Source organism: Myotis myotis, unplaced genomic scaffold (assembly GCF_014108235.1).
Source record: "Myotis myotis isolate mMyoMyo1 unplaced genomic scaffold, mMyoMyo1.p scaffold_m19_p_6, whole genome shotgun sequence".
NCBI lineage: Eukaryota > Metazoa > Chordata > Mammalia > Chiroptera > Vespertilionidae > Myotis > Myotis myotis.
The window spans coordinates 71,526,006-71,545,097 of NW_023416368.1; the positions used below are offsets into that span (position 1 = coordinate 71,526,006).

The 19,092-nt window shown below is 40.3% G+C and overlaps 1 protein-coding gene across 1 annotated transcript in view; it reads left to right on the plus strand.

The window, feature by feature from the left end:
* Positions 1-19,092, plus strand: part of GALNTL6 (polypeptide N-acetylgalactosaminyltransferase like 6) — a 955,099-nt gene that overhangs the window by 763,101 nt on the left and 172,906 nt on the right. Inside the window, exons 6-7 of the mRNA XM_036315018.1 lie at positions 9,486-9,671; positions 13,572-13,755. Coding sequence (XP_036170911.1) covers positions 9,486-9,671; positions 13,572-13,755 — 370 coding nt within the window. The remainder of the gene's footprint in view (positions 1-9,485; positions 9,672-13,571; positions 13,756-19,092) is intronic.

Genomic DNA, 19,092 nt, shown 5'->3' on the forward strand with positions numbered 1-19,092 from the left:
CTTTGACTCCCATAGTAAATGAAGACTGAGTTCTCAGTCTTTTAATTAAATACATTTACGCAGCCTTTTCACATAAGCAGGCTCACACTCTATGATGCTCTAGTTTCCACTCTTGGAATCTCTCCTCAGGAAAATTATAGATTCAGAAAACACTTAGTCATCAAAATATCCATTATATTTTAGTTATAATAGTAATAGCTGTAATCATGTAAATAGCCTAAGTAAAAAATAAGGATAAATTATGACACACTTAGAATAATATTTTTGGATAATAATATGGAATATTTCCATGTTAGATTTAAAAGAACATGTATGCTCTAAATATAAGCACAAAAATTAAAGAAAATATGAATGGTGACCTTTCCTCAGTGACCTTTATATATACACCAGAGGCCCAGTGCACAAAAATTTGTGCACTCGGGGGGGGTCCCTCAGCCCGGCCTGTGCCCTCTCACAGTCTGGGACCCCTTGGGGGATGACCACCTGCTGGCTTAGGCCCACTCCCCAGGGGATTGGGCCTAAGCTGGCAGTCAGACATCCCTCTGGCAGCCCAGGAGCCCTCGGGGGATGTCCACTTGCCAGCGGGGAGCAGGCCTAAGCTGCAGTTGGACATCCTTAGCGCTGCTGAGGAGGCAGAAGAGGCTCCCACCACCACCGCTGTACTGATAGCCATCAGCCTGACTTGTGGCTGAGCAGAACTCCCCCTGTGGGAGCACACAGACCACCAGGGGGCAGCTCCTGCATTGAGCATCTGTCCCCTAGTAGTCAGTGTGTGTCATAGTGACCAGTCATTCCCAGTCGTTCTGCTGTTAGGGTCAATTGGTATATTACCCTTTTATTATATAGGAGTGCCTAGCCAGCCTGGGTGAGGGGCTGATGGCTGTTTGCAGACTGGCCACAGCCCCTTTAGGGTGGGAGTCCCTGCTGGGGTGCCTGGCCAGCCTGAGTGAGTGGCTGATGGCTATTTGCAGGCTGGCCACAGCCCCTTCAGGGTAGGGATCCCTGCTGGGGTGCCTGGCCAGCCTGGGTGAGGAGCTGAGGGCTGTTTGCAGGCTGGCCACAGTCCCTTCAGTGTGGGAGTCCCCACTGGGGTTCCTGGACTGTCTGGGTGAGGGGCTGAGGGCCATTTTCAGGCTGTCTAAGCCCCACAGCGGGGACCCTCACCCCATGAGGGTGTGGCCAGCCTGGATGAGGGGCTGATGGCTGTTTGCTGGCTACCCAAGCCCCCCAGCGGGGATCCTCACCCATGAGGGTGTGGCCATCCTGAGTGTGGGGCTGATGGCTGTTTGCAGGCTGGCTATGGCCCCCAGCCACCCAAGCTCCCAGTGGAGGCTGGCTGGAAGCAGGTATCTGGGGTTTATTTGTCTTCTATAATTGAAACTTTGTTGCCATGAGCAGAGGCCACAGCCGGCTCAGGGCAGGCCGGAAACTTGGCTTCCTTCATCGCCCGGGCAACCAAGCCTCCTGCTTGCTCCAGCTCCGTGGCTGCCGGCCGCCATCTTGGTTGGGTTAATTTGCATATAGTTGCTGATTGGCTGGTGGGCGTGGCTTGGGTGTGGCGAAGGTATGGTCAATTAGCATCTTTGTCTTTTATTAGTGTAGATAAAGCCAGTGTCCGGGACAAATGTGATGACCAAACGGCTGGTCACCATGAGGTGCACTGAGCACCTCTTGATCTCTCCCTGCTGGCCCATGAGCAGGTTGGGGTGGGACTGGGGACTGGTGAGTGGGCTGAACGACTCATCTCTTAATCCCTGCCCCTGGCCCGCAGGTTCCAATGGATCAAAAATGGATCAACGATGGTAAACGGGGGAATCAGGGTAGGTGGCGGGAGGACCAGGCTGGCTGTCAGGCCGTTAGGATCACCAGCTCATCCCTGGCTGCCCGGGGGCTCAGGCCTGCAGGAAAGCAGGCGCCAGCAACTTCACCTCCATGCACATGCACCTGGATGGCTGCTGATGGAACTTGCTGCCCGCTCGGGGCCGCTCACACCAGGGTGGGTAGGTCACAGGCACGCCCCGCAGCTTCCATCAACACCTCAAACCCCAGCAGCAGTGGCAGGAGCAGTGGTGGCAGAGGTGGTGGCGGCAGCGCCTGTGTGAGTAGCCCCGAGCGGTCAGCTCGTTCCATCAGTGGCCAGCCCAGCACACGCACTTGGAGGTGAAGTCGCCAGTGCCTGCTTTCCCACAGGCCTGAGCCCCCAAGCAGCGGGGATGAGCTGGTGATCCCAATGGCCTGACAGCCCGGTGGCGGAGGTGGCATTCAGCCTGGGGACTGACGAACGGGCAGAAGATGGCCCTGATTGCAGGAGGCTGGGCTCTAGAGACCCTTCCCCCACGATTTCATGTGCTGGGCCTCTAGTTGAGGTATAATTGACATAAAATTGTAAGATACTTAAAGTGTACAATGTGATGATTTGATATACTTACACATTGTCAAAGGATTCTCTCCGTTAAGTTAATTAACACATCCATCACCTCACACACCTCAGGGGTGCGGGGGACATGCTTTTAGCAAATTTCAATTGTAAAATACAGTATTGCCAACTAGAGTCACCATGTTTTACATTATGTCCACAGACCTTATTCATCTTACAGGTGGAAATTTTATAAATTTGACCAACTTCTCCCTATTTTCTCCACACCCCAGACCCTGGCAACCACTTTTCTACTCTCTATTTCTAAGAATTGGACTTATTTTAAGATTCTGTATATAAATGGAACTGTGCAGTGTTTGTCTTTCTCTGTCTGGCTTAAGGGTGATTAACTTTTGGTGATAAAACTCTTAGTGATTTTTTTCTCATTTTTTCTACTTTCCTAAAATTTTCAGGTCCTCTATAAAATTGCATATTATTACTATAAGCACCTTATTCCCTAAATTAAATTTCGTGTACTTTAAATATTCCTGATAAATACACTTGGGCTCCAGCTTTCTTTATTCCCCTGAGATATAATGGCTGACATTTATTGAGTATTTACAATATTCCAGGTACTCTTTTACTGTGTGATCAAAGGCAAATTTCTTACCCTTTCTAACCCTCATTTTCCTCATTTGTAAATGAATATCATTTTCTCATCTGTAGAATGAGAACCTAATAAATTAATACATGAATATACCTTAGAATAAATATTATAAGCACTCAATAAATGTGGACATAATCAGTATTATTATGTTCATATATTACTTTGTCATATTTCGCTACTTATTCTATTGTGGGCTTTTTTTCGTTCAAAAATTATGAGACACACTTTTAGTACTCTTAATATTTTCTTTTTAAATATTAAACCGAAACAATATCTAACATGGTCCCTTTCCTTTTTATTCTTTAATAACATTATCAAGAAACAGAGCAGTTCCTGCAGAGGACAGACGTCTAACAGATCAATTTTCCTCAACAAAGACAGACAGCCCATTTCCTGTGTGTCTCCTTCTATATTGCAGTACAAGATTATTGTTAGAAACTGGGAGTTTTCAGTAGCCTTGGGAACAGGACCAATTCCCAGATATTTAATTTAGTTCTGGTCTCATCTAAATTGAAATTTTGACATAGCATTTTTCTCACACTAACAGTTTAGAGGAATTCTTTCCAATTTGTCTTTATTTATTGTGAAGTCAAGTCAAATCCCAAAAGTCTTTATGGCTGTTTTGACAGTCATCCGGGACATTATTCAATCACTTACACACACATGCTAATTTGAAACTGAGGGTCCCTATTGCTCTGCCCAGGGAACATTGCCACCCAGTAATTTCTTCAGCTTCCTAAAAAGCATGCTTTTTAGGAAGCTGAAGAAAAAACAAAATGACTTTAGCATGTATGTGTGAATGACACTAACATGTTTTTTAACTGGGGAAAAAATACAGAATTGAAAGTACTTTTAAGAGGGCACAGTTGTTATTGCCTTCACTTGCTATCTGTGCTGCTCTATGGCATTTTGGAGTTGATTTGTATTTGTTTTTGGTTTTTGTTCTACCTGATTTTTATGCTTTTTCTCATGCTAAAGATCAATTTCTCCCTTTCTGAGGCATTCCAGATTATTTTATTTTATTTTTTTATCCATTTGAGTTTTCTAAAAATTGCTTAAATTAATTAATGAATCCCTTAAATTTGGAGGTGGTTTCCCTGAATCTTACTGATTTGACACATGCAGCATTTGGATTTACTGGGAGACTGTGACTTCCCCTTATTAATAGTCTCATCAAGCCCTGGCCAGTGTGGCTCAATTGGTTGGGAATTGTCCTGTGCACGGAAAGGTCACCAGTTCCATTCCCAGTCAGGGCATATGCCTGGGTTGTGGGTTTGACCCCTGTTTGGGGCACCTGCAGGAGGCAGCAGGTTGATGTTTTTCTCCCTCTTCCTTCCTCTCTCTCTAAAAATCCATACAAATTTTTTTTAAAAATGTATAGTTTTGTTATGTGGCTCACATTACCTCATAATTGTTTAGGCCCAGTGATTTCATTTCTCATCTTGATTTTATCTTAAGAAAACAAGTTACAGAAAATTATTAATTATTTTTAGGGGGAAAATTCACTCAGTTCTAATTTTTAGAAATGGTCATTATGAGTCAGACCAATTGCTACTTATCCAAGCTATGAATGGGTGTGCAGGTACAAATAACTCAATAATTAACAGTAGTTTAATGTTGGAATACAAACAATGTTGGTATTTAAAAATTATATAACCTGATGTTCAGCAAAATACAAGAAGTTGTTGAAATAGCCAGAGAATTGTGAAATTTATGAATGGGAGTTTTACCATTAAGGACTTCAGAGGGTAAAAGCATAAATATACTGGTTCTTTTGGTATTTTTTTTCCTTAATTAAACATATTTTTTTAAATAGTTGCCTCTTATCTCAAGATAGATTATCTTATGCAATGAGCATTTTTGACACCCTTAGAGATTAAATGAACTATTGAAAGATAAGGAATGAGTTTTCTTGGAAGAGTAAGAGAAGAGAAGATTGTTAAAAGATATGTTGGTAAACATGGGCGGATTAGATAAGGGCTAAGCTTTAATGTGAAACAGAAACTCTGAACACTGGCCTTTGCTTTGGTCTTACTGAAGACACGGTTGGGCTTTTTCCATAGTGGGATGGACTGAGATGGAACATTGGGGACCCAGGAGGGGAATTTCTTTGATTTTGCATCACGAATAAACCTTGCTACACCACAGTCTCCCATACATGCATCCCTGAGATGCTTTTTCTGTAATCCCATGAAAGAGCCTAATTTTGACCGACAGTAACACCATTATGCACTGTTGATGAGACTATAAAATGGTACAGCTATTATGAAAAACAGTGTGAAGGTTTCTCAAAAAAATAAAAATAGAATTATCACATGATCTAGCAATTCCACTTTTGGAGATATATATATATATATATATATATATATATATATATATATATATATATATTCTGTAGAGTATATCCAAAATAATTGAAACTAGAGTCTTAAAGGGATGTCTGTATACCAATATTCATAGCAACGTTATTCACGGTAGCCCAAAGGTGGAAACAACCAAAATGCCCATTGACAGATGAATGGATAAACGAAACAGGACATATATGTACAATGGTATATATTATTCAGCCCTGAAAAGCAAGGAAATTCTGACATGTGTCACAGCATAGATAATCCTTGAGAGCATTATGCTAAGTGAAATAAGCCAATCACAAAAAGACAAATAGTATGATTCTACTTAGAAAATAAAAAGTTCTCATTCTAGTTTCCTATAAACAGATTTATTAAAAACTATATATTATAATCAGATTACTTTTATTCATTCACAGATGTCCTTTCATTGTGACTTGAAAATTATAATTGTAATTATAATGCATAGAAAAATATTATATAATATTGTAGAAATGAATCTAAAAATTGTTCATACAAAAGAAATGCAAAATATTTTTAATAAAAGCCATCTCCACTATCCCCAGTAACTCCCTTGCATGAGAGTCTAATTTGCAAATTAGACTGATGATACCTGTCTTCACTGTACATTTTGGGTAATTAGATGTTACAACTGAACTAAGAGAGAATGGACCCCTCAAAAGGGCAGTCAGTTAGGTCATTATTCTGAGTCAAAACAACCAAATTATTATTACCAGGAAGTTCAAACTAGAGGAATTGGTCTGAACATTTAGTGTGCTCAATTTGGGGTCAAACCCTTTGTGTTGAGCAAATTCACACCATACAATCGTATTAGCACATTAAAATAGGCTTTGGTAAAAGGAAAATACACATAATCAAAAAGTTTACATAGAGGGAAAGGAACATGTGGAGGTAGTCCCCACTGAGTTCCAGAGACTTTCCCAAGAAAATAAAAAGTGTGGAAGTCTAAATTCAAAGTTGGGACAACCACTCCCAGGTGACCTAGAGCCCTTTGATTCTCACTGTAGGACACCTGGAAAGCGACTATCATCTAGAGCAGCAGTTCTCAACCTGTGGGTCGCCAACCTGTGGGTCGTGATCCCTTTGGGGGTCAAATGACCCTTTCACAGGGATCGCCTAAGACCATCGGAAAACACAGATATAATTACATATTGTTTTTGTGATTAATCACTATGCTTTAATTATGTTCAATTTGTAACAATGAAAATACATCCTGCATATCAGATATTTACGTTATGATTCATAACAGTAGCAAAATTACAGTTATGAAGTAGCAACGAAAATAATTTTATGGTTGGGTGTCACCACAACATGAGGAACTGTATTAAAGGGTCGCAGCATTAGGAAGGTTGAGAACCACTGCTCTAGAGCCACTTCCTCTTTCTTTCCCCCATTTCCCCCCATGGAAGGTCCATTAGTCATTAAGGGTCAGGAAGAAAGAAGCAATGTTCCTGTACCACCGAGATGATACTCATAGAAAAACAATGAGGCCCTGGCCAGGAAGCTCAGTTAGTTAGAGTGTCATTCCAATGCCCAAAGGTTGCAGGTTTGAGCCCCAGTCAGGGCACATACAAGAATCAACCAATGAATGAATATAGAAGTGGAACAACAAAATCAATCTCTCTGTCTCTCTCTCTCTGTCTCTCTCTCTCCCCCTCCCCCCCAAATCAATAAATAAATTTAAATAAAAGAACATGAGGCTTACAGAAAGAACTACTTTAATGCACTCAACAAATGTTCATGATCTATTACCAATCCCCAATGACTGTTGGGACACTGTTTTCAGGAGACAGTACAGTCTGTGATCCAAACAACTGACAGACAAATAAAGCTATAGAATGACACTTGTACCACTAACCCTGTACATTGGTGATACAGAAGGATTTCAGTGCCTAAATAAATTACAGTAATGAGATTATAAAGGTTTCTTAAACAATTATGACTGTGGGAAGTCCTGGCAGAACTCAGTGCATACAAGACTGGCACACATAGAGCTCTTGAACACTTACCACTCAGTCACTGGCTTTGATTGACCAACTGGATGGTGAGTCTCTGTTTTATTTCCCTAACAAGATAGTCAAGGTGCAGTGTTATTCACAGGTGGCGCTGGGTTGCATAGCCCTTTGGAATCTTTCTTTGCAGCTTACACAGAGGGGAAAGCAGGGAGAAGGAACCAAAGGAGCAGGAGTAGGCCCTCTGCTCAGCACACGTTTCAAAGCAGAGAGAGAGAAGGTGGAGCCTACCTGTTGGTTGAAATATGGCAATATTACTATAAAGCTATATGTGTTTGTTTGTTGATGGTCAAAACCTTTTTTTAAAAAAAAAAATAAATAGAAGCTGATGGTTACCAAAATTTCACCAAAAAAAATAGAAAAATCATTATTTTTCATTTCTCAGGCTCAATATTCTCAAAGGCACTTCTAATGCTAGAAATGCTACTTTTCTTCTTAAGTGCAAGTGACTTACTGGGGTCTCCACTTAGTGACTTAAGAAATGTTTGTTGAATGAGCACTGTCAGGTATTTAACCAAAGCTTGATGCTCCACCACACTCTAAGAGGGAATGAAAAACACCAATATTCTCTATATTTTGTAGGTGAGGAAATTCAGGCTCAGAGAGTCTGCATGACTACTCATACATTTCACTGTCACAGACCTCCCCCCCCACCCCCCCCACCCCCGTCTCCCAACCACCCAGGTCTGTTCTGACTCCAAATCCTGTCACCTTTGCTTTTTGTAATCTAATCTCCATATCTTTGTTCATTACAGGAAAGATGAAATAGAGAGAAACATATTTTGGGCTAAAACACTCTTGTAAAAGGTTCCACTAGTGTTCTTTTATAGTAAAAATGAAAAAGCTAAATTTTTTTTTTTCACTTGACCCATTTGTAAAACATAGTTTATAGGGCAGTCAAAAAAAAAATGGAAATGGGTTTTAAAAAAAACTACTACATTAATACTAAAAGGAAGCAATAAAAATAAAAATAAACCCTTAGGTACAGAGAAACTCCAATGCAGAGTACTTCTGACATCTGTTAAACTGGGTAGTAGGGAAGGGATCATACATCCCTACATGAATCCCTGTTGCTACAAATCATAGGGAGACTTAGTAATAATATGCTTTTGATTGCAGACATGCAGAGAAAGTTTGCAAGTGAAAACTAAAGAAGATACTACACTAAGATTCTGTTTCAGGGAACATTAGACTAGACTTTTCAGGAACTCCAATGAAGCCCTCCTAATATCTTAGAAATGGAAAGGTGAATGCAGAGGTTGTCAGCTATATGAGTTCATATCCCACAAAAAGCCACCAAATGCACTTACTTGGCACAAAAAGAACTGAGAGATTGATGCATTTTATCACAGCCAGTGGGAAATGTTTTATTCTATAAATAAGTTATCAGAGACAATTTTGTTTTTAATCAGCCAAAAAAAAAAAAACAAAAACCAACCTTTCCAAATTTTTGTTTTCTAATCTTAAATAGCTAAGTTAAAAAATCACTGTCGTTGATAGCATCTGCTCTTGCCTCTCTATATCTAATATTCACAGAAAGTCAGCACTTTTTCACTTCCAATCAGAAGCCAGATGCCGGTCTTGCTTACCTTGAGGGGAGAGGGGACAAAGCTGTTAGGGTCTTGTTAATTCAAGAGCTATATTTCCTTTTTGTTGTTTTACATGCATTATTTTCAACACAGAGAATACTAGGCAACGAGCCCATAAGCTGCAAATGTTCATTTGACTTTACGAAGCAGGAGGGGTTGGGGGTGCCATGCCCTTCTGGGCAGGTGCAGGCCAGGAGTGAGCTGGTGGGCCGCTGACCAGCAGAAACTGCATAGGAGAGCTGTGGTGTGTCCCTGTCCGCTACCGTGTCCAAACCGAGGGCAGGGTGTGCAGTTTATGAAGCACTTTGCAAAGTGTAAAGTATGAAACCTTCTCAGCATACAATCTTAGCATTCCCCCTCTGGATGAGGAGAGGAGAAAAATGGACGCAAGCTTTGATTCCTCATTCACATGCCCTCCATGCACAGACACCTGTAATGCGGCTGCAACTGACGTTCTGTGTCCTCTCTGTGCATTCTCCGCTTCCTCCCTAGAACACTTGAAGGAGAAGTTAGAGGAGTACATGGCCCGGTTTTCCAAAGTGAGGATCGTTCGCACCAAGAAAAGGGAAGGGCTCATCCGGACCCGCCTCCTGGGGGCGTCCATGGCCAGAGGAGAAGTCCTGACCTTCCTGGACTCCCACTGCGAGGTCAACGTGAACTGGCTGCCCCCGCTCCTCAGTGAGTACACAGCTGATGGGGCCTCCTGGCATCTGTCAGAAGGAGTGCAGGGTTTGCTTCCACCTAGTTTGCAACCTACAAAGGCTAAAGACCCCCCTCCTGCAATTTTTACAGTGGGAGCCTTGAATTCTACCTTAACCCCTGCTGAGGACAAATGGGTAACTAGAAAACTGCATTAAAATTGCCATTTTGGAGAATGTAATCTATCGTATGGTTTGAAAGGGTTTCACTTATCTTAGACGTGCTCTTTGATTGTAGTTGTGTTCACTGGGTAAATGCTAAAAGAAAAAAGTATTCAAAAATGCTATCTATGACAACAGTACGATTAAAATTCACACACATACCTCGCCTACACATGCACAGTTTAACAATTATTACAGGATTATTAGGAGATGAGGAAAGAAAATTACTCAGTCCCTGAATACAGTTGAATTGTAAGCTCCCTGGCATTGTCTAGGGTTTATAATGCCAGTTCTTTTTACTTTGGCACTAACCTAGATCCCTAAATAGAGAATCCATGTTTAAGCAGAACCCCCTCAAACACTCAGGGTTGGGATCCAAATGACACATCTTACTGCTCCTAATATGATTACGAGAAGGGAAAAGACTCTCTGTGACATTGCACTCAAAAGGTTAGAAACTGGAAGCCATTCAAGTTCAAGGTAGAAAACCAATGTGTGGCTCAGTGTGAGCTTGACTATTTTTTTTAATGTCACCATGAAGTCAGATATAAAATCTAGTAGTGGATAAGGGACAAATTGTAAGCTTGAAAAAAAAAGTGTGTTTCTAAAAGTTCCTGCTGGGCGCATATTGTACTCCTTCCTATTGTTCAAGATTTCACTAATTCAGTTTTTACTGTGAATAATCTCTGGCTTTGGAGCTAAAGCCAGTAACAACTGCCTTCACAATAGCTGCCTCCGAGGGAATGATTTGCTATTGGCTCCTGTGAAGGATTTCAGCTAGAACCAGCCAAGAGCCATTAGTAAAAGACAAGGCGGGGGCGGGGGGGGGGGCGGGATCGATCGATCTATATAGGATTAAGAGCAGAAAAGGTCCATCAACTAACAAACACCCAACCACATTGCCCAATCCACACACTCCTGCACAGATGACTGCCCAGCCATCCTAATCAACAGGATGTTTCAGTGCTCCTGCAGCCACAGACTCCTCTGAGCTTTTAATTAAAAATACTTTGTCCAAGGACATAGCAATTTAGAGTTTCATCAGCAACAGTGAGATTCCCTCAAACGGAATTTGATCTATATGGTGTGGAATACCCAGGGAAGTCAGCAAAAGGCCTAATTTATTTATGAACCACAGCACTCCCTAAATGCCAATTATCAAGCCTCTGAATGTTCATATGAATCTAACAAGAAAGAAAATAGATGGAAAAAAGAGAGAGGAAAAAAAGAGAAACCCACTTTTTCTCATTAAAGCATTTCATTTCCTGTGGGCCTGATGGATAAGAAATGATTCAAGCTCAGGATCACTATCTTTTTTTATTTTCCTTTATCAGTGTCTTGACACATCATCCAAAATGAAAAAACAGGCGGAGTCACACAGATTCTTGGCTCATTTTTCACCTTGGGATTATACCTGAATTTCAATTTCCCATTAAGAGTCTGTTTTGTTTGATCCCTGGAAATTGAAATGTAGGCATAAGTCTTAGATGAAAAATTAGTCATGCTGCTTTCACTCTAAGTGAGTATGGCTGGATGAGAGCTGAAAGGAAATTTGAAGGGAGAGTTGACAGTTAATTTAACAGAGTCATTCTCTTTGGGTCACCTTGGGACTCCTTGTTGGTCAAGGAACTTGTAAATCAGCCAGGTTCTGAATTTGATTGAAGAAAGCCACTGAAACCTTCATATAGAAATACCTGCAGGAGCGATAGGAGAAATATGTTGGACACAGCAATGACAGTCTCCTCTGTCAAAGACATCTATGGGGAAACACCACTTAGATAAAGATTAAAATCCATTATGAGGCTTGCCCTGGTGAAAATGGGTGCATATAGAGCCCTTAGTGGAGATTAACTTGATATTAGTGCTGGGGATCTCTCTGTCTTCTAATTAGATAAAAATAAAAATAAGAACTCCAGGCTCACTGAGACCAACATTCCACATCCCCCTTACCCTGTTTTTTTTTTCTTTCCATCACATTTATCACCTTCTAACATACAATATAAGTTAGTTATTTATTATGTGTATTGATCTCTTTATTCCATTCCTGAAGACATGGGTTTTTGAGATTGTTATTCACTGCTATATTCCAAAATCCTAAAAGAGTGACTGGGACAAAATTTCTATTCAGTCAGTAGTTGTTGAACTTGAGTGAATAAACAAACAAATGAATGAATGAAAACGCATGTAGATCTGGATGGGAGATCTTTCAATGGATTCTGTGGTTTCCACACCCTGGCTTATAGGTGTCATCACAAAAATGTTACTGAAATAACCAACCCTCATTATATCTAAACAATATGATTTTTAAAGCATATTTAAATATATTTTATTCCACATGCCACATTGGGTATTCCGAATAATCATTGAACAGATGGTCACACTTTAAAGTTCTGCCTATCAGACAGTATTAGCTTGGTATAATAAATCTTGACTAAATGCACATTCTTTGGAAAGAAATACTTCACATGTAGCTATTCTAGGAGAGAAAAGCATGCAAATGCCAACTATCTGGATCAACTATTAATATCTCACAATAATAATATCTCCATGGAAAAGAAAGGCGCTAGAAATGAAAACGATAGCACCTTTCTGCTACATGAGAATCACGGTGGCCAACAGGAAAGACCACAGATTTTAGTGTTGGACCACTAGGCAGAAGTTGCATCCCGGTTCTTGTTCTCAAGAGACCAGTGACCTCTGACAAGTTATTTAACTTCTCTGAGCTCAGTTTCCTCATATGTAAATTGGGAATGATAGTAATAGCCACCTTACAGTGTTGCCAGGAGGATTAGAAATAGCATGAGCTCAAATCCCTAAGTAGTTGCTCAAGAATATAATAGAATGTAGCGGGAAGCATAGCAGTAGTATCAGGCCATCTAATATATTTTGAGGTATGATGAGAGAAAATAAAAATGGATAGCTTTAATAAACAGAGTCTATATCAAAAAACAGTAGCAAGATAGGACTTGGCAAAATCTCTGTAAGCCTGAGAGCAAAGAATTCTGCTATCAACGTTTAGGGGCAACAGCCCTTATAACAGCGGTTCTCAACCTGTGGGTCGCGACCCTTTGGGGGTCCAATGACCCTTTCACAGGGGTCGCCTAAGACCATCAGAAAACACATATATAATTACATAATGTTTTTGTGATTAATCACTATGCTTTAATTATGTTCAATTTGTAACAATGAAATTGGGGGGTCACCACAACATGAGGAACTGTATTAAAGGGTCGCGGCATTAAGAAGGTTGAGAACCACTGCGTGAGATTAGATACTAAAAAAGCCATGATGTTAATTATTTACATTTTGCAACCTCCGGATAGCAGGCCAGTATTTTCTCAGCAGGCTCTAGCTGTATGCTTGAAGGAACACCAGTGCTGTTTATACTCCACACACGTTAGATGCTCTATGGAATGACAGATTGGGGACAGGTCCGAGCAAAAATGCGACAGAGGTAAAGCTAAATGGACTTCTGCAAGTCTCTCTGGGACATAACTTTCTGAAAAGAAAATACAGCCAACTAATTGTGCCTAATCACTGTCCCATCACGTTAGGTCCAGCATTCATGCAGAGATTCCGCAAAGTGCTCTAAGGACAACAGGGAACCGGGCTGCCAGCATTATGCATTAGGAGGGATCTGTAGGCTGCTCTTTGCTGAAAACATGATAGATGACCTAGGCAGGCATGTCATTTCCTATTTTGTGCTTTCATTTTTCAGACCAAATTGCACTAAACCACAAAACCATCGTGTGCCCCATGATCGATGTCATTGACCACAATCACTTTGGGTATGAGGCACAAGCTGGGGATGCCATGCGAGGCGCCTTCGACTGGGAAATGTACTACAAAAGAATCCCCATCCCTCCAGAGCTCCAGAGGGCAGATCCCAGCGACCCTTTTGAGTGAGTAGCAGCTGAGGGAGGGGCCCAGGGAGAGAGGGCAGGTAATTCATTCCAGGGTGTCAATGGAGGACCCGTGAGAAAAATGACCTCTAAAAAAATGGGATAACACAGATGGAAACAATATGAAAAACACTGGAGAAAGGTCAGACCTACATGCTGTAGAAGAATCAGCATGCTGCGCTAAGTGCACGGATCACTCCTTCCCAACCTTGGCTAAGAGTTCGAGGAGGTGTGCAGATGTGAGAATCAAGGAAATGCAGGGTTCACAGAAAATGCATGGAGAGGGAATGCATATTCTCCTTTTACATACTCTCGTAGATGTTTTCTTATGTTCAGGTTTCTCTATTCTTTTCACTTTATTATTTAAATTAACTATTTTGCTCTTCTTTTGGAGATAAATTATATGAAATACGAACTAGTATTCAAGCCTGCGTTACACCCTGTTGGGAACTACCCCTTTATGAGGAAGCAGTGCTCCTGAATAGGTGTTCTCATAACTTATCTCAGGATAATCAATCAAAATGATGTATCCAGATAGATAAACTTTGATAACCCTGCCACTAATTTAGATTCTATATAGATAAGAATTTATAATAATCTGATGATTTCTATAAAGCTAAATCCTTGTGTGTTTTTAATGTGGATATGAGAATTATCATGTCAAGAAAAAAGAAAAAAAAAAACAGAGCTTAGTTAGACAAACTATTAGAACCATAAATGCTAAATGATGAACTTTTTCCAAAGTTAGTCCAGGGATTGCCCAAGGCATATGATTATCTATTCCTTATTACTATACCCTTTTGCTCTCATTAAAATCTTTATAATTTAAAAACTATTACATATTTTTCTTTAGCGTAAGAAAAAAGTGATCAAGGCTTTGAGCACTCTGTCAGAATCTGCTTCAGATGCAATAAAATCACTATTGTCTTTTCATTAACAATCTGGGCTATGAAAGTTTGCAGTAGAGATGCTCCCGGCATCACTAACACTAACACTTTAAATTACAATAAACATCGGGAAAACGTTTTCTCCAATTCCAGTCTCTAGAAAGACAAACTGTTGGGAAAGCAGAAGGGATTTCAGAAGACATTTGCCGGATAAAAAGAGATAGAAACCATTTAAAAAAAATAATAATATGAAGAATACTCATTAAGTATTAAGTATTCAAAATTTCTGAACTTAGGCCTCTTCAGACTCTCAAAGTGCTAGAGAGGTTTTTAGAAGAAATAAGAAGACCCTTTATCACTCTTCCAAATGCTTTGGCCAAGATTTCAAGGATATTCAAAACTGCTAGAGACGTTCTTCAGCGACCTAAGTGGAGGGGTTCCTATTAAGCATTTGAAATGGGCCTGGCAGAGAGATACCCTTCAGACTTCCTGGCAGACGGGCTGATGGGGGAATTTAAAGCCAGGTTGTGGGTTGGGAGATGATACAAAAAAATTCTTAAATACTGTGGAGTTGTTATTAGATGGCAGCTGACAGCATAGTCACAGTCCAGTTGTTACTTTCCGAGGCTGTCATGTTTCAAGGGCTGGAATTCATCCATGATAGCTTTTCAAATACTGTAATAGGACTGGGCTAGAATGTCCTTCTAAGGGGACTTTATTTCCACTTAGAAAGACTTTACTTCGACTGCAGTAGCAGAGTGGAGCTCCTGCTCTCTGCAGAAATAAATGGGTTCCAAATACTATCAAGGGGATCTGAAATTGTAAAAGTCTTCTCAGCCCCTGCACTGACACTTGAAATGTTTGTCAAGTAGCCATCACAATATCAGGCACCTTGTTTAACCCCAGAGGCTGGCAGACTTGGTCCCTTTCAAGATTAAATTACCTCTTGTTCCTGTCACCTACTTAGGTCCTCATCGTCCTGTCCAAATTGCATTCCTCTTTGAATCCTACTGCCTTTCTGCTTTAAATCCATTTGATGCCTATGAATGTGGACACTTTCTCCTTTTATAATAAATTTAGCTTCCAGGAGGTGTCCACTTTGATGTTAAAAACTGCATTTGCCTTCCCGATTATAAAAGAATGGTTACCCAAAAGGCCAGGAGCAGCGTCTCAGCAATTCCATTATCAGCAGTCACCTGAGTGTGCTCATCAACAGACATGCTTTAGGCTAAAACTTGCTTCCTGGATATAAAGCTTTAAGATCCACAGAAGGAATGCAGTCTATCTGTGTATCACTCTCACAGTATTTAATGTTTCAAGAGGCTGCTTCATGGGTGTAGGTGGGAGGAGGGGGAGAGGAGGCGGAAAGATAGGAAGAAAGGAACTCAAGAGTAATATATAAAAGGGTTGCAAACCCCAGGACTTTTCAACAATATATGTGCAAGCATTACCTTCCTGTAGCAAGTTGGTCAAATGTCCTAAGTGACAAGACTTGAATTGTCTCATTTATTCTGCCATTATTTGAGTTTTTCAGTGACTATCTCTATTGACCACAGTAGTGTTTTTCAACCAGCAATGCTTGTGAAAATAGTGGGGCATGAGCAGTATTTAATTATTGAAAGTTTCAGAATATTATACTCATATGTGTGTATAAGTATTACTTCTCAAATATTTGATTTCATTTATAATGTATATATGCTCCTGGGTCGTGATATAAACTGTATTTTGCAATATAGTTCATTAACAGAGTTTAAAATCTACTAACTTCCTAACTAGGAATCAAGGCCTTCATTATTCTAACGAGGAAGAAAAAGGAAACTTCACAGATAACCTTGGACACGATGGAAAAATTACTTATATTTGCAAAGAGCTCTAGTTTTCAGACAAACTGCTCCTAGAATATGAGAGAAAATGCAGTATTCATAGTTCAAGCTATTATATGGCAGACACAATTCTGATTGGATTGGATACATTTGATAAATGTTCTTGTCTTTAAAAAATATATTCTCCTTTTTTTGGTGGCCTATCTCATGATGTAATGCTTTTAGGAAATGCTTGTTATGGTTATTCGTGGTTTTTAGAAGGTTTCCTTTTTCCTGGTTTATCTCTCGTGCAGGGCACTTAGGAACGTAAGCCCTTTCCATGTGGCAAAACACATTATGCTCCTTTAGTTGTGGTGACAAAGGGAAAGATGTTCATTTGCATTCAACCACTAACTTCAACATTATCTCAGCATCAAAAGTTTAGAAAGGACCAGAAGAAATGACTTTGTCCAACTTCCCTTTAGCACAAGCAACCACTAAACAATGTCTAAGACAGATGACCAACATTTGCTTGAACTCTTCAGGGACATAATATTTTTGCTCCCTCAAAAGACAATCCATTCTATTAGACTAAATGGCAGAAAATTGTTGCCTCCTTGATTGCAGACTGTCTAATTCCTGTTTGATGATAGAGCTGTTAAAATTTAAAAACAGCCTATTCCTCCCAAAAGGGGGAAAAGAGGAACTTTTTCCAGTTCTATCCCCAGAACCCTATGAAAGAGCATGCTCATTGATGTAACTGTTCAATACATGTAAATTCACTTGACTACTGTAGTCTCATCCATGTTTCCCCAACTTGTTCACAAAGACAGTGTGAAATAGTCCATCCAATATATCTGATACTCAGGCCTTAATACATGAGTCTGTCAACCATAAAAATACAGCTAATTTCTAGGGAATTGCACTAGAGATCATGGTTCCTTTGCTAAGTACTCACAATCAGTTCAGCTGTCCACTTAACTTTGCAGTTTCACTGTATTTTTTAGAACCCAACCCTGTCCTGTCTTTGAAATGTAGAAAAATTACTTTTACTCTGTCAAGCTTCCTCGGACAAATATCCACAATTCCTCAAAGACTTCTCAGACTTAGAGTTTTGATCATTGTGGATAGAATTCATACACACAATCATTAGTGAGGACTGGCATTCTCTATTTTCCACTTCTGTGTAACACAAATTTCCAAAATTTTAAAAATAAGGACATCTATGCTTGGGAGGTGGACTTCACAGGCCACACATGTCCAGAAATCCCAGTGTCTACAGACACATCCGTTTGAATTCAATAACTTCTCATTGTGGCCAGTTACCTAGTCCAGAAATATCCTAGGACATAGGTAACAATGTCCATGACCTGTTGTGAGGCACCTGAAGGTTCACACTTCAAAAACCCAAGGTCCCCTGAGGTCTAAGGACCAAATATAGAATCCCTGTGGCCTGATTCTGCAATCCAGGAGTATGAAGCATAGCTCACGCCAGTATGGATAACATTCAACCTCTGTTATAGAGGAGTGTGTCACTGTTTCATGGAAGTGGGATGCCTTCAAAAGATTTACTGACAGTATCTCCCTTTGTTCTTTCAAGGGACAGAGAGCAGAGAGATTCCTGGGAACTTTCTGACTCTCTTTTCTTTGCAGCAGTATGGCCAATACCATGAGAAAGTCAGTGTCTCTTGGATAACAAATACAATATGCTAAATTTAAGGTTAGAATGGAATTGAATCAGAAAAAAAATGTGCAAATAATCATAAGTTTATCAAGCTATAAACTATAGAGACAATTCAAATTTATACTACAGAGCCTAAGTAACTTATCCAGTGTCCTAATTAATATATTTAACAGTTCCTACTAGAATCTGGGGTTACTCTCTCACCTTCTGGTGCTGCATTCTTTCTTCTACACCATGGGGGGGCGGGGCGGGGGTGATTAAGAGTTCTTATATTTCTACTCCTATGAGTCAGGCATGGGGCTAGGAAATGTGCTTATATTGCTGACTCATTTAATCTTTGTCTCAAGTCTATGAAATAAATAATACTGTCTGCATTTTTACAAATGAGGTAACTTAGGCTCAAAAAGGTTAGGCAATTTTCAAAGTTTATATAGGAAATCTGAAGAAAAACCCAGGCCTAAGGATTCCCACTGTTCCATGGGAATTGTCACCTCTCTTTTTACTCAGAGAAGATACATTCTCTAAGCTTAAGGAATAACCATGTTCAAATAGAAAAAAAAAATTAGAGAATACAATAGCTTTTTTCTCAAAGCAGCAACACATACTGGGAAATGAGTATCGCAAAGCCAGAAGTATCAGTGGCCTTCACCAATTCTTGCTAAAAGCCTTGTCTCAAAATATGTTCCCTGTACAGGACACTGGGTAAATCAAAGTCATTCCAGCATCACCTTATATAGATAGAATGTTCTTGCACAAGCTAAAATAGCTATTGTTATTTATTTATTTATTTACTTACTTACTTACTTTATACATTTTTACTGATTTCAGAGAGGAAGGGAGAAGGAGAGAAAGAAAGAAACATCAACGATGAGAGAGAATCATTGATTGGCTGCCTCCCGCATGCCCCATACTGGGGATTGAGCCCGCAACCCAGGCATGTGCCCTTGACTGGAATCAAACCTGG